This window comes from Lynx rufus, unplaced genomic scaffold, assembly GCF_022079265.1.
Source record: "Lynx rufus isolate CCGP_SWC_20201006 ecotype Redwood Valley unplaced genomic scaffold, mLynRuf1.p SCAF_36, whole genome shotgun sequence".
NCBI lineage: Eukaryota > Metazoa > Chordata > Mammalia > Carnivora > Felidae > Lynx > Lynx rufus.
Window position 1 is genome coordinate 380,107 of NW_025814852.1, and position 14,626 is coordinate 394,732.

The window sequence follows — 14,626 nt, forward strand, 5'->3', positions numbered from 1 at the left end:
GCCCCTTACCCTATCACGCACCTCCACAATAAACACTTAAAATCATGAATCTAAACCCAGAGCTGTTATTGACGGAAAGGGACCACCAAAGATACAGCACATGTTTAAATGAACAATGAACACAGGCTCTCAGGCCAAACTGTCTGCGTCCATCTTTGGGATAAGCTCTGAAACCCTGGGATGCACTCTGCCTGTTTCTTCACCTGCAAATAGGAATGTAACAGCACCCAACTCAGAAGATCGCGGTTAGGCTTCAATGAGTGAATTCATGCAAAGCACTATACCAGGACGGGACACAGGTAAGGGCTTAGTGAACATAGGCTGTCATTATCACTGGTTCAGTCAAGTGATAATCTCTATTCAAGGCTGCCTGTGGAATGAGAGCCATCTGGGGTCACCTGCTCGTCAATTATTTATTAAAAACCTACTATGTGCCAAACACCGAAAAAGTGCGAGTACTATAAACTGACTAGGCCAAGTCATTCAATCTCCTCTAAGTCAGGAAATAACAGTACCTGCTGCACAGAGCAGGGAAACCTAAATGAGAGAACTTACCCAAAGTAAGCAAGTCAGTACCCTGAGTCACAGCAAGCGCTCAACACATATCATCAATCACTGTACACCTTCTCTCCTACAACCTGGGAAGTGACTTTTAAAGTTAACTAATTTACCCACTTGGTCCAGAGCCTAATACATTCCTTGAAGGTATGGTAGGAATTCAATTAGCACTCCTTGCACTGAATTTCAAAAATTCCCTGCACCCCCGAGCTTACTATCAACACTCGCAAAAATACAGGAAAAAGATGAATAAAAAGACCATCCACTACTCTGCACCAGGTTATCGTATCAGCTCCTTACTACACCTTTGCTTTCTGATCTTTAGAAGTCTCCGCATTTGTTACCACGCATGAAAGTACTTTCAGAGAAAAACTTTTAGATCACCACTTTTTTTCCAAACCGGTCCCTTATGTCAGCCGGAAGACCGCACTATTTCTGCATTTCCACGGGCACACTGCCTCCTGCTTGCTTTTCCCTTCAGTGGGAAGCTAGTGGTCCATCTCAGAAGAGTTTGCTTTCTCTGCTGCTACAAGCTAGGAAACAAACTATCCTTGAGAATTAGCAAAAGGGAAGACTACACAGCATTTACAAGAGAATGGGAACTTTTTTATATCCAAAGCCCGTTTAGGCAGTTTGTTTAGAAATAAACTGGAGTCGTGCATTCCTGCTTCTGACAGCCGCCAGGGCTGGGCAGCATTGTCTGGGGAGAAGCGCGCCGGGCCGGCCAACTTTTCGTTAAAGACGGTGCCATCCTATTCGGAACAAAGTGAAAGGTCAGCGGGGCGCAGGAGAGGCGCCGGGAGCGGACGGCCTCGCCTCGGCTCGCGCCGCGAAGTTGGCCGGCTCGCCCCACTTTCCCTTTTGTCCTCCGCCCCTTCAGCGGGGCTCCCGGCCGAGGCCCGGGGCGCGCGGGGGCGGCGGCGCGGACGCGGGCGGCCGGCCCTCACCGCGCGCCCCGCCCGCCGCCCCCCGCCCGCCGGCCGCCCCCCGCCAGCCGGCCGCACAAAGCGCGCCCCGCGCGGCGCGGCCCGGACGCCGGCGGCCTCGGCCCGGCCTCGGCCTGAGGCGCGGCGGCGGCGGCGGCGGCGGGGAGGCGCGGGCCCGCCCGGCCCCCGCCGGCTCGGCGCCCCCGCCTGCCCGTGCGCCCGCCCGCCCGTCGGCTCCGCGCCCGCCGGCTCCGCGCCCGCCGCCCCCGCCGCCGCCGGCCCGCCGCCCCGCTCCTCACCTCGGCATCGGCGGCGGCCATGGCCCGGGCCCGCAGCGTGGCCCCGCCCCTCCCGCGCGCCATCGCCCCGCCCGCGCCTCGCGGCTCAGGGCGGGGCGGGGCTGGTTACGCGCGTCTGCGCCTGCGCCCGCGCCCGCACCTGCGCACTGCAGCCCGGCGTGCGGCGTCCGTGGCGCGGGCCTGCGCCGACCGGAACCGACGCGCGCGGGCGAGGTGGGGGGCGGGGCCGGACGCAGCGATCTTCCGGAGGTGTCGCGGCGGCCAAGCGTCGTCCTCCGGTTTTCGCAAATATCTTTTCCTTCTACGTGGGCATTCTGGTGGGCTGGCCGGGGTGGAGAAGGACCCCTGACCTTTAACCCCGGACACACATTGATTCCGTCGGCCTTCCCAGAAGGCGGATCCTGACTTGCGTCCTAGGGCGGTGCCCGGGTTCGAGGGTATTCCCGGCATGGTGGGGCGGGTCTTGGTCGGGGTGAATGCCCACCTAGAGGGTGTTTACGGGTTGTGCCCGGTGGTGAGGGTGCCCCGGCTGGGGGAGGGGGGGGTGTCCTGCTAGGAGTGGGTGCCGACTGTGTGCCGACTGAGAAGGCTGCCCCGATGGGGGGGAGGGGAATGTTCCGACGGGAGGATTGCCCCAACTTTGGGAGGATGTCTCAATGAGGAGACTTGCCTCCGTTTGGGGTGCTTCGGTTAGGAGAGGTGCCCTGATTCGGGGTAATGTCACAGCTGGTGGGTGCTCTGGCCAGGGTCCGTTTCTTCTGTGGGAGAGTATGCACTGATTAGGGAAGGTGGCCCGCTATGAAAGTGTGCTCTGGATGGGGACAGTGTTCTGATTGGAAGGCTGGGGGTAGAATGGGGATTGTCCCAATGAGGAAGACTGCCCCCCGCAGTCTGGAACGGGGTTCTCCAGTTAGGTGTTCCCAGCCTGGGCAGCCTCCCTGATCACCCCAAGCTCCTTGACTCGGCACCTACCCAGCAGCCTGCCTCCCAGTTTTGCACGGGGAAGATCTCAGCACACCCAGTCGCCTTCATGGACAGCATCACATAAACTGGCTTCGCCACCCCCCCGCCCCCCATGGTCAGACTGAATTCTATCATCTTCTGGCAGTTGAAGAAAGATGTATAGACCGAAACTGGGGTTCTCTGACCGGTCTTTGCAACAAGAACTGAGGAGGCTCTGAGTTGAAGGCTAACCTGCTCCACCCCCTCGCACATGCGGGCTCACTCTCATGGGACGCCAGAAAAATTACTCTACTAAGGTGGACACTGACAGTCACACAGGTGCAAAGGAGGAAATGGACGACTGTAAGTACCTAGGAAATATTCCCTGTTTCTTTGGGGCAACCTCAGTCAGCTCCTAACAGGCTTGGGACCCTTGACTGTTTGGAGCCTCAAGACTGGAAGCTCGGGAGTAGTCATGACCTGTACGGCCCAATTTAACTCACCTCCACTCACACCTAACTCTGGCACCATACTCTCCATCTCCACTCCTGCCTTGGGCTCTAGTCTGTTCCTTCCCTGAAACGCTTTTATCTCAGGTATGTGTGGCTCAATTCTCTGCCATGGCTGGGTCTCAAATACCACCTCTTCAGGAAAGCCTTCCCTTACCTCCCTACCGAAAACAATACTGCACCCCAGAACTTCCTTGCTTTATTTTATTCCTTGGCACTCCACTGTTATATTGTCTGTCTTTCCCATTAAAATGTAAGTCCAGAAAGTCAGGGACTTTTATCTTGTACGCCTTAGTGCTTATAACAATGCTTGGCATGCAGGAGAAAAAAATAAATATTTGTTGAGTGAATAAGATGTGGAGAAAAAATCCTTTACCAGGCAAACACTGACCATAAGTCAATGCGTCAGAAGTAGGATATGCTCCCGTTTTGCTCTGTCAGCCCAACCCACCCTATCCTTGTATGATCATTGATCATTTATGTTAAGTGCAGTTTTTAACACATGCCATGTGAACCATCACATCAGTCCTGAGAGGCAAGACTCTTACCCACGTTCTGAGTGAGGAAACCAAAGCAAAAGAGTTGAGTGCCCTCAAGACTACCTGACTGTTGAGAGGCAGAGACAGGATTGAAACCCAGGCACATTTTCAACTATGAGGCTACCACTAACAGATGGTTTGCAGATTATCCTCCTCGTGGCATATTTTGAGCTTTCCTCCAATGTTTATCCTCTCCTTGTCCAACAAATAGTAACGTTTTAGCTGGGTATGTGGCTACCTGACTAAAGAGCACATTTCCAACTGTCAAAGGTAGCTGGGTGGATGTTTGCACAAATGATAGAATCTACTTCCCAGCCTATACCCCCCCCCAAGAAGTTAGAGGTGCAGGCCCAGTAAACTGGGTGATGGTGAAATCTGGAGTGGCCACTCTGGACACAGGAGTGGAAGCCCGAACTGGAGAATGACAGCTAGGTCACCAGGCCCAAATTTTGCACTTCTGGACTGTCAAGTGTCCAAGAAATAAATGGGCAGGGGCTCAATATGTCTTCTCATAATCCCATAAATGTCTTCTAGATTAAGGTAACAGACACCTATCCAGTCACTCCCTCACCATATGGCAGATAGGGAATTTGAACCCAAAGTCTTATCTTAACCACACCTCCATTATTTCCTAAAGCACAGTCCACAATCATTGGCCCCGTTGGGCATTTACAGACCCTCCCCTCAGCCCTGGAACATCTGCAGATGTCCCTTTGGTAAACGTTGCTCTTCCGAACCCGGTTTTTATTTGTTCTTGGGTTCCTTGGATCCTAGACAACAGGCATTTGAAGGGGACCTCAGGAGCAGGTGTGGCCTTGGCCTTGTGTTCACACTTGGATGAGAGGGGAGCAACAGTATCCCTCACAGCCAGAGTAGCAGTGATAACAGCAGGGACTTGAGACTTGAGGCCAAGGATAAGGGAATAGCACAAGAGGCAGAGGCTTGGGCAAGCCCTCCTCCTCATCCCCCAAGGGATTTCCTCTGACAAGGAGGTCTGAGCCGCTCCCCCTGGAATGATGGGTGCTAGAGGGGAAAGTCCAAGGTTTGTGACAATCAAACGGAACAGGGGTGATCTCCCCACGTTACAAATACATTTTAAATTAATGCCAAGGCCCCAGACATGCAAGCCCAGCTTAAAGGGCACATCCTTAAGCCTAACCATAAAAGCGAAGGCCAGCCGGGCCCGAGTTGAAGTTAACCGGCCCACGCTGGTTGGTCCCGCTCCCCCAGCCTGTCTTCCAGCCCTAGGCACCAGGAAGGATGGGCCCATAACCGAGGAGAGGGGCACGCGCCCAGGAAGGGACTGGGAGACCCAGACGCCGGGAGCCCAAAACCAAGAGAGGGGCAGGGCCTGGAGGGCGCGTGCCCGGGAGGGGCGGGGCCAGGAGGAGGGCGCGCGCCTAGGAAGGCCCCCAGGGTTAGGCCGCCGCGCACTGAGCTGGAGGAGGGCGCCAGAGAGGCCGGCCTGTGCCCAGCTCTACAAATGAAGCGCTTTATTTACACTCCATCTCTCTAGGCCCCAGTCCCCGGGGAGAGGCTGATCCCGAGGCGGAGGCTGCGAGGAACGGCCGGGCAGCAGCAGGTCCTGAGTGCGCCGGGCCAGGCCAGGAGCAAAGGCACGAGGCCCTGGGCGCCCGGTCCCAGGGCAGAGGTCAGCCCACCCGGAAAAGGCGGCACAGGGTCAGCTCCCGGGCGTCAGGCTGGGATCTGCACCGCCACAGCTCTGCTCATAGGATGGCGGGGCCTCTGCGGGGAAAGAGCAAAGTCTGCAAGGGGCTCCTGGGGCCCTCTCCCCCAGCCAGACCCCAGGCCTCTCACTCACCATAGGGATAACCCCATGAGCTGTATTCTGGGGGCAGGATCAAGGTACTGGTGGTGGGCACTGGCCCTCCTGAACCCTCTGCAAAGTAGGGAACAGTGGCACCTGTAGAGATGCACAAGGGAGGGGGCAGTGGGTGGGGAGCAGGGCTGCCATCCTGAGGGCGGGGCTCAGGGGCAGCAGGCACAGAGCCGAAGGTGGCAGGTAGTGACTGCTGTTGTGAGTGGCTCTTCGTGGAGAGGGAGACTGCGTCTGCAAAGTGGGGGCTGCTGGCCGCAGCCTCCGCCTCCTCCTGGGGCGGTGCTGAGGGCACCACCGGGATTGAGGCCCCAGGAGGCAGCCCTGGGCCTGGCCGGGGGCTCAGCGGGGCGTGGTTCACAGCAATATTGCCGATGAAGACAGGAAGGGTCACGGTGGCTTCAGGCACCTTCAGGGAGACCTGGGGAGGATGGGAGAGTGAGGCTAGGCCACCTGCCCCCCCTTCCCACCCCGCTCCCTCCAACCCCCAGCACCTGCAAGTAGTAGTCCACGTGGATAAGGCTGCAACCTGGCAGGGCTGACTGGGGCAGGGCAGGCACGAGGATCTGCTCTTGCCACTGCGCCCGCCTCCAGGCCTTGACACCCGCACCCTCTACCTCTGCGATGGTCCGCACATCATAGATCCAGCGCTTGGCCTTGTAGGATACTTTCTGGGGAAGGGCCGGCCTGTGAGCCTGGGCAGGCCAGGCACCTACCCCTCCTCTGGTCCCATGGGGACAGGCCCTGACAGTCAGAGGGGACTCTGACCTGCAGCAGACTGGCTACCACAGGGCTGGTGTCCTTGCCTGACTGGTTCTCGATGTCAGCCTGCAGCCGCAGCACCTGGCCCACCACGTAGCCACGGAGGTCGGTGCTGGCGGTGAGGACCACGCTGCCCGTCTTCACCAGCTTGTAGGAGAACTTCTTGGTGGTGGAGGCCACGTTGGGTTGCTTGAGGGGAGGGCAGTAGTGAGGGGGTTTGGTGGGCGTGGGCAGCCTAGATCCCTAAGGCCTCTCGCTGAACGAGCCCACTGTGCCCTGCTATCCCCTGCCCCCCAGACACAGCCCAGTTAGCTCGGGACAGAGAGGCCGCTGCTCTTCTAGATCCCGGCCACCTCATCTTAGTTGAGGACAGGACATCCGGCAAAGGTGGGGACCACCCAGGAGACCACCGCTCCATCCTCACCTCGATGTCAGGGATGCTGTTCAGATTCAGGGGGCTCAAGATATAGAACACACGGCTGCACTGGTGATCCTTGGAAAAACGTGGTGTGTCGATGGTGGCCCGCACCTGGTGTACAATCTTCCCAAAAGGGCCTTCAAAGGACGTTGGCGCTGTGGCTGGAGAGAGAGCAGGGAATGGCACCCAACTGCCCCCTGCCCCACCTCCTGTCCACCAACTGTCACCAAGAGGCCTGGCCAGGCAAGGCTGGGCTCTTACCAGGAAGCAGGAACTGAAAGGGGAAGTTGTGCTCTCCAGCGGGCAGGCTTCCTGCAGAGACAGGAGGGGGGTGTAGGGGAGAGGGGGCTCAGGAGCCTTGAGGTGACACCACAGGACACAGGTTGGAAGCAGGCCCTGCAGCTGACCAGCTCACACGGACTCTGGCTACTGGGTCTCCCAGCCTCTGAGTCCAGGCACGACAGCAGCAACGGGCTGCAGCCTGGGCAAAGGAAGTGATGCAAGATCTTGGCTTGAACAGGAAAGGGAGATGGGCTGTTCCAGGAGCCAGAGCCCACCCAAATCAAGAAGGAACTGGCCCCCTTCAGCCACCCAACCCCTATCAGGCAATACCCAGAGCCTGACGGGGAGAGAAATACATCAGGATGCCAAGTAGTGCTAGAGGGTGAGCCAGCACGGGGGTCCCAGAGCCTGATGGGGAGGTAGGGTGGACAGATGGGCCCCACGCTCAACCAAGGTCTGCCGTGGGCGGGGTCACTATACACAGTGAGGCCAAGTACAGTCTCCCAAACTCACCCTTGTCAGCCAGCGACAGCGCACTGTTGAAGTAGCCCTCCTCCACTACCCACGCTGCATCATTGGCCTTGTTGGACACCCTGCAGGAACCCATGCAGGTCACTCGGATGGCTGCAAGGGGGGGATGGCGTGAGTCCCAGCCAGCTACTGTCCTCGACCCCTCCCTGCCCCCACCACAGAGACTTAGGTAGGGCTTGCAGCACTAAAGGGTGCTGGGACATAGGCAGGCCAGCAAGTGGCCTGCTGCTCTCCAGAGGATGCCTCCTGTCCATCCTCCATCTTGCAGTACTCCCAGTACAGTGCTCCCACGGCAGTGAGGCACAGAGTTACATCTGTCCTGAAGCCCAGAACAGGAAGGCCCCAGTGGTCACTCAGATGACACCTGGACAACCCCAGCCTGCTAACCTCTGTTCCCAGCCACCCTTGGGCCCACCAGACCTGTGAAGACTTAGCTGCCTATAGGGCATGCTTGGGACACCAATGATGAACAGAAGCCCATGGGAGCCGCTGACCTCCAACCCTACTTCCTGCTGCCTCACAGGCAAGTCAGCTAGGCTGGGAGGCACCCCTTTATGCTCCAGGAAACTAACTGCTCACCCTCATGACACAGGAATGTGGTCAGACCTGCCTGAGCAGATAAGGTACCCAACAGTCTGGCACACTGGCAGGTGAGGACACCCTTGACTTCCTGGACCAGTGCTGCCCAGGAGGACTGGTTTTCAACATCAAGAGATGGTTCCGTCCTCTCCCCGACTCTCCTGTGGAAGCACCCAGACCAGAAGCACAGGTCACCCCACCTTTCTGTGGTCGGGAACTCAAATTCCTCACTCTAATGGACATATGCCCAGAGACCACTATGGTCACAGGCTGTGGCTGGACAACCAAGAAGACCGCACGGCTGGAGAACCAAGCAGAGAGGGGCTGGGAGCTCCGTGACTCTCACTCCTGGCAGCTCCACTTCTTTCCCTGCCCCGTGTTGAGACAAGGCCAAAGATGTTAGCCTCCCTGCCCAGCCCCTCCTCTTCCTCCCAACTCAATGGTCCAGTGAGGGCAAGGTGACTCAGAATCTGACAGCCTCCTGACAGAGCCACCAGGCAGGAGGAACCTGGTATCCCAAGTGTCCAGGGCCAGGAGCCAGCCACACCAGCCATGTTCATGTCTCCCCAGGCTGACTCCATCCTGCCAAACAGGCCTCCTGTTAGCCATCCACAGACCACCGGGCTTTCCCCCCACCGTGAACCCTTGGCTCATCCTCCACCCCTGTTGGCACTGCCTGTGACTGGATCCTGATTTCTAATCCACACTCATCAGCCATCCCTTCCTAGGGCCAGACCCAGAATTGTTCCCACCCCAGAAATCTGGGACATCAGTGATGCTCCTATAGACCAACACAGCCCAAGAGAAACACGACAGGGGAGTGAACAGAACAAGGACGGGAAGTGTGACAATTCCAGATGCCACATAACTTTAACACTCCCCATGGAGGGGGTGCACTCTCCCTTGAATCTGGCTGTCCTACGAATGCTGGGACCAGCACAGTGTGCCAGAAGGAGTTAAGTGGTCCCCAGATTGGCCCAGTGCCAGCTGAAAACCGATAAGTGACCCCAATGGATGGCACACACAGCTGAAGAATCACTCTGCCCAAATTCCTAATCCACAGCACTGTGGGTCATAGTAAGATGGTCATTTTAAACAACTTGACTCAGGAGTGACTTGTCATGTAGAAACTTTTACATAGAAACAGACAAGAACAGACGTCCAACCTCAGTGGAAATCAGAGAGGCTCATATGAGTTACCATTTTAACCCATCAGACTGGCAGATATTAAATATTTTGACACATGTTAGGAGACGGAAAGCACACTCCTTTATGGTGATCAAACTGTAGGCTACTACAGGGGCCCTGAAAAAGCACCAGGAAGATCTGCTGTGATCTTACACACACATACCAGGGGACTCAACAGTTCTTAGAATCCACCCTATAGGGCACCTGGGTGGTTCAATCGGATGAGAGTCCGACTTCGGCTCAGGTCATGATCTCACAGTTTGTGAGTTCAAGCCCCATATCGGGCTCACTGCTGTCAGCCCAGAGCCTGCCTCAGATCTTCTGTCCCCCTCTCTGTCTGCCCATTCCCTACTTGTGCTCTCCCTCAAAAATAAATACACATTAAAAAAAAAAAAAAAGAATCCACCCTAGCTACCCAAGAGCTTCGAGCAATACTGGTACCGAGGACTATCTAGGCATAGCCCACGTCCAACAGCAGGATGGTTAAAACAGTCACCCACCCAGACTGAACTTGGCCCCCAGAATTCCGGTGAACAAGCCCTGGGGTCACCAGACCCTAGAAAAACAAACAGTATCAAATCGACCCTCGGGGTATTCCGGGTGGGGGGCAAGTTCTATGACCTCCCCAATGTGCAGGCAAAGAGCCTCTTTTTGCACACATGCCTAAGCCTCTTCAGAGACCTCGCCTGAATGAGCAGCTTCCAATCACTGTCTTGGAGTCAAACAGCCTGTTCCTGTGCACTCCCCTCCACAGGAGAACAATGGAGGTGCAGGGGACAGATACACACAGCAGGCTTGTCCCTCCCACCTCCTGCAGGGGGGGGATCTGCTCCCGCAGGTGACTATGACCGTCACCAGTGTGATGGGTGGCAGCACAGCCACAGGACAGGGGAGGTATGTTCTGGTAAGGGACAGCCTCTGCCACACAGAAACAAGCCCTGCTGTACCATCTAGGTTTAAAAGTGTTTCAGTTCTAACAGTGGGTCTGGGGCTGCTCCAGTTCTCGAAGGAACATCATCATGTGGACTGTGTTCCAGAGAGACTTCTAGAACTTTCCTCCCCAGCCAGCCCTCCCCTGTCCAGTAGCCCTCCTCCCTTGCAACACCTGCCATCACTCTTCATTCTGGTCCCAAAGGTCTCGCCCACCTCCACCAGCTCCCACAAATCCACAGCAGCCCACCTTTTGCCACATCTTTTCACTAAAGCTCTGGCCTGTGAGGCACTTCTGACTGTCCTGTGTCCAAATCTGAAACATGACAATAATAATGGTGCCCACCTCTCAGGGTTGCTCTGGAGGTTTATAGAGTTGGTCCACGGGAGGTGGGGAGAATAGTGTCTGGCCTGCAGTGACAGCTCAGGGAACTGACAGAGCTGGGAGCTGACCACTGCTGTCGTCTGGGTACCACCCTCCCTCAATGCCAGAAAAGAGTGCACCCCCGTGTGACCCCCAGCCTCAGGCTCAGCTGGACTTGGGCTCCAGGAAACCGGTTCCTTCCCCAGCTTTCTACAGTAGCTCTGAGGACAGCCAGTGCCCTCATAGCTGAAGTGCAAATCATCACTGTCCCTCCTCAGACAAGTATTTAGTGGGTAAGACTAGGAGCCCCCCAGGAAAGACCTGCTGTCCTCGCCACCTCCATGTCCTCCCAGAGGGGTGGAGGGCCTCCCTGTTGCATCACTGGCTGGTAACAGGAGCTGAACAGGTATCTTAAGATGAAAGATGCTTCAGATTCTGTGTCTCCCTCTCTCTCTGACCCTCCCCCGTTCATGCTTGGTCTCTCTCTGTCTCAAAAATAAATAAACATTTAAAAAAAAAGTTTGTTGGGTTTTTTTTAATTGTTTTTTTTAACCTTTATTTATTTTTGAGACAGAGAGAGACAGAGATGAATGGGGGAGGGTCAGAGAGAGGGAGACACAGAATCGGAAACAGGCTCCAGGCTCTGAGCTGTCAGCACAGAGCCTGACGCAGGGCTCGAACTCACGGACTGCGAGATCACGACCTGAGCCGAAGTCGGACGCTCAACCGACTGAGCCACCCAGGCGCCCCAAAAAAGTTTTTTTTAATGGGGCGCCTGCATGGCTCAGTCGGTTGAGCGTCCGACTTCCGCTCAGGTCGTGATTTCACGGTCCCTGAGTTCAAGCCCCGCGTCGGGCTCTGTGCTGACAGCTCAGAGCCTGGAGCCTGATTCTGTGTCTCCCTCTCTCTCTGACCCTCCCCCCGTTCATGCTCTGTCTCTATCTCAAAATAAATAATCATTAAAAAAGATTTTTTTTAAAGAATGAAAGAACCACAGCCTTGCCTTTTCCACACCCAGCTAGGGCTAGAGGAAGCCTTAGAGCAGCCCCAGCACCCACATTCCATCTAGGCCCCTGGGGACAATCTGAAGAATAACCCCTCTGGCTTGAAGTCACTATCCATCTGCTTTTTGGCCGATACCCCCATCTTCCCTCTCCTAATCAGGGGCTCGGCTAGTACATTCACCATCAGGACCATCACCAGGGGCTCCCTTGGTATCCTATGCCCTGTCCATTCACCCACATCTCCCCTATCACATGGTTGCTGGGGGCTCTGCCCAGGCCAGGCCATCCCTTTGCTCTAGTCAGTAACGGTGTGTTTGCTATGGGAACATGACTGGGCGGATGAGCGAGGCAGTGAGCTCTGCATGGGGTCTCACAGTGGTTGTCCCCCCAGCCACAAGCCTGCCCCTCCTTCCTGCACCCTGGGCTCTCCCTCAGCCCCATGACACCTCTCACCTGTCACTTGTGCCCCAGGGAAGGGCTGCACTGTCACAGGGCCCCCTGCCACAAACATAACTACCCCCACTCAAACTCCAACTAAGGAGACAAGAAAGGAGACAACAGTCATCAGGGGGAGGCCCCACTAGGCCAGACACCTGACCAGAAGCATCTACACCCACTCAGTTTCTTTCTAGAGCCATGTGGCCTCAAACACAGAAGCGTCAAGGGTCAGACCCATCCAGGACAGGGGCAGCAGCTGCCCAGAAAGGTGGGCAGTGGCTCTCAGTCCTCAGTAGGCACCAGAAGCACTGAGCAGTCAACCACACTAACGCCCAGAGGATCAAGGTCCAGAGCGATGCCTGACGGCTATGGTTTTGGCCAAGCACGCCAAGGTGGAGAAGCACCCCAGCAGGAACACCCTCACACACAGCCTTGCACTCAGAGCCACCGATCGGGCATAGAGGCCCCGGGGCTGCAGCTTTGCTCACTGCACCCTGAGGGCTGAACGCTGAAGTCCCATCCAGAGCCCTGTCCATACCTCAGATGGCAGATAAGGCCAGCACCTGCAGAGAGCCCTAGGGATGACCGCAGCAGCAAGCTAACTTCCAGTCCCAAAGTCCCAAATGCCTGTGCGAGCAAAGGACCGGCTAGCAGGGCTCGGGTTCAGCTCCTAGACGCTCACTGGGCTGAACGCCTGGGTCACGGAGGGATGAGCAAGACCCTCCCAGCTCACAAGGCCAAACCTCAGCCTGGGTGGAAGCGGGTATGCCGCGGGACCGCGAGGAGGGAGGGCCTGCGCCAGGGGCCTGGGCATGTGGGGAGAGAAAGCCCAACGTGGGCCGGGCTCCAGGTGAGGGCCCAGCAGGGGCGGGGCCCAGCGGACCCTGCAGAACTGGCAGGGAGGGTCGCGGGCGTGCATGCATCCAAGTCAGAGTGGCCTTCGGCAAGGTGGGCAGGATCTAAACCCCTGCCCCCGACTCTAGCCGACCCTAGGAGGAGAGAACAGGAAGGGCAGATGCGGAAGGACTGGGCCACCCGGGCCTCCCTGCTCCGCCCCCACTGCCACCAGCCACCCACCCCGGCGGCTCTGCGCCGCCCGGCTGGCCGCACCCTAGTCCTCCCCGCAGCCGGCGGGGCCCAAGGCTCCCAAGGCCGGCGGGAGACTAAGGGAGGGGGCGGCAGGTGGCGCCACAGGCTCCGCGGGTCCAGGCCCCAGTGCCACGGGCTGCCGCTTCCGGGAGCCCCGGCCCTGCCGCAGGTGCTGCGCAGCCACCTGAGCCCCGCCGGCCCGGCCCTCCCCCGAGGGGACCCCGCTCCCACCTCGGAAGGGCAACGGCGCCCCCAGACGCACGCGCACGGCCCCCGCCAGCGGTTCTCCAGGGCTGTAGACGACGCGGCCGTGGCTCAGGCAGACCTCGAAGAGCTGCACCCGCCCCATGCCGCCGCCCTGGCCGGGCGGCCGCGCACTGATGCCCCCTCCCGCCGCCGCGCTACGAGCCCCGCCTTCCCGGCCCCGCCCCCGACCCTCCCCGCCGGGCCCGCCCACTCCCCTGTGCCCGCCCCCCGACCCTCCCCGGCCAGCCCCCAGCTCCAGGGTCCTCTTCTGCCGGCTCTTCCCCCGGCCCCCGGGCTCCAGCCTTCCTCGGCCCTTCACCGAGCCCTGCCAGGGTCCGTCCTCCGCCTCTTCCCCCTCCTCTCCACCACCAACTCCCTGCCTCTGCCCTCCCCGCCCGCCATGCTGGCCCGCCCGCGGGGTGGATAACGGCGCGGCTCGCGGGAACCCGGCGCGCGGGCGCCCCCTGGTGGCCCCGGGGAGCGCGGCCGGCTCACCTGCCGAGGGGCGGGCCGGGCCGGTGCCCCCTCCCCAGCCTCCGCCCGGTCGCTGCGGGCTCGCTGCGGAGGGCGGTCCCGCGTCGCTCGGCGGAAGGACGTCACGGGGGGCGGGCCCCGTGCGGGATGGCTGGGTGGCGCGCGGCGGAGAGCCGGGCGATCCCCATGGGGGCCGCGCACACCTGTGCGGGTGGCGGCGTCGCTGGGTAGCGAGCCTCCGGCGGAGGTGCCGGGCTGTCCGGGCACCCCAGGCTCGAGAGCGGCGCCCCGGGACGGGGATGGGAGTGGGACCTCCTCTGACCTACCCTCTCTGAGAGGTCCCTGTGGAGCGGGGACTGTGGGGGACGGAGGACCCGTGAGGGAGCCCCGCGAGGGACGCGCTGCTTGCGCAGAGCAGTGCAGGGCACCCAGCGGCGCCTTACGCGTGGGAGCGCCTGAAGGAGGGCGTCAGGGTGGCCCGGGTTTTTGTCCAGAAAGAACACCTGCGTGAATGGGGTGGCATTTTCTGATGGAGAAAACTGGCTTAGATATAAATTGCTTAGGGGATGGGACAAAGTCATGAGGAGCAGAATCTAAGAGGCTCGGTAGGTACATGTACGATTGAGTTTGAGGAAGACTAAAGATTTTCAGTCCCCTATTGGAAGATGGTAAGTCAGGGTGCTGATGACATCAAGGGTTTTGAGTGAAAGC

General features: G+C 58.5%; 2 protein-coding genes and 1 long non-coding RNA gene across 3 annotated transcripts in view; 1 reads left to right on the forward strand and 2 right to left on the reverse strand.

Moving 5' to 3' along the window:
* EHMT1 (euchromatic histone lysine methyltransferase 1) overlaps positions 1-1,811 on the reverse strand; it is a 151,890-nt gene extending 150,079 nt beyond the window's left edge. The window contains exon 1 of the mRNA XM_047093688.1: positions 1,784-1,811. Within this exon, the coding sequence (XP_046949644.1) occupies positions 1,784-1,804 (21 nt within the window). The 5' untranslated portion in view covers positions 1,805-1,811. The remainder of the gene's footprint in view (positions 1-1,783) is intronic.
* A 267-nt stretch (positions 1,812-2,078) lies between these two features.
* On the forward strand, positions 2,079-5,446 carry LOC124522363 (uncharacterized). Its single transcript, XR_006964762.1, has 2 exons — positions 2,079-3,088; positions 5,290-5,446. It is a non-coding gene; the product is annotated as an uncharacterized LOC124522363 (long non-coding RNA).
* ARRDC1 (arrestin domain containing 1) lies at positions 5,252-13,580 on the reverse strand. Its single transcript, XM_047093765.1, has 8 exons — positions 13,427-13,580; positions 7,586-7,696; positions 7,052-7,102; positions 6,797-6,951; positions 6,379-6,561; positions 6,105-6,281; positions 5,596-6,031; positions 5,252-5,519 (listed from the first exon to the last, which is right to left on the reverse strand). Exons 1-8 carry the CDS (start codon positions 13,542-13,544, stop codon positions 5,455-5,457), a joined length of 1,296 nt encoding a protein of 431 aa, XP_046949721.1. The 5' UTR covers positions 13,545-13,580; the 3' UTR covers positions 5,252-5,454.
* Positions 13,581-14,626: the final 1,046 nt, after the last annotated feature.

What these genes read in the sequence shown, in the direction of transcription:
- ARRDC1 (XM_047093765.1), bottom strand. Translation starts at nt 13,544, where the DNA reads ATGGGGCGGGTGCAGCTCTTCGAGGTCTGCCTGAGCCACGGCCGCGTC. An exon ending in GCTGTCGCTGGCTGACAAGG is followed by an intron (nt 7,103 to 7,585) that starts GTGAGTTTGGGA and finishes CTGTCTCTGCAG; the next exon opens with GAAGCCTGCCCGCTGGAGAG. An exon ending in ACGTGGACTACTACTTGCAG is followed by an intron (nt 6,032 to 6,104) that starts GTGCTGGGGGTT and finishes CATCCTCCCCAG; the next exon opens with GTCTCCCTGAAGGTGCCTGA.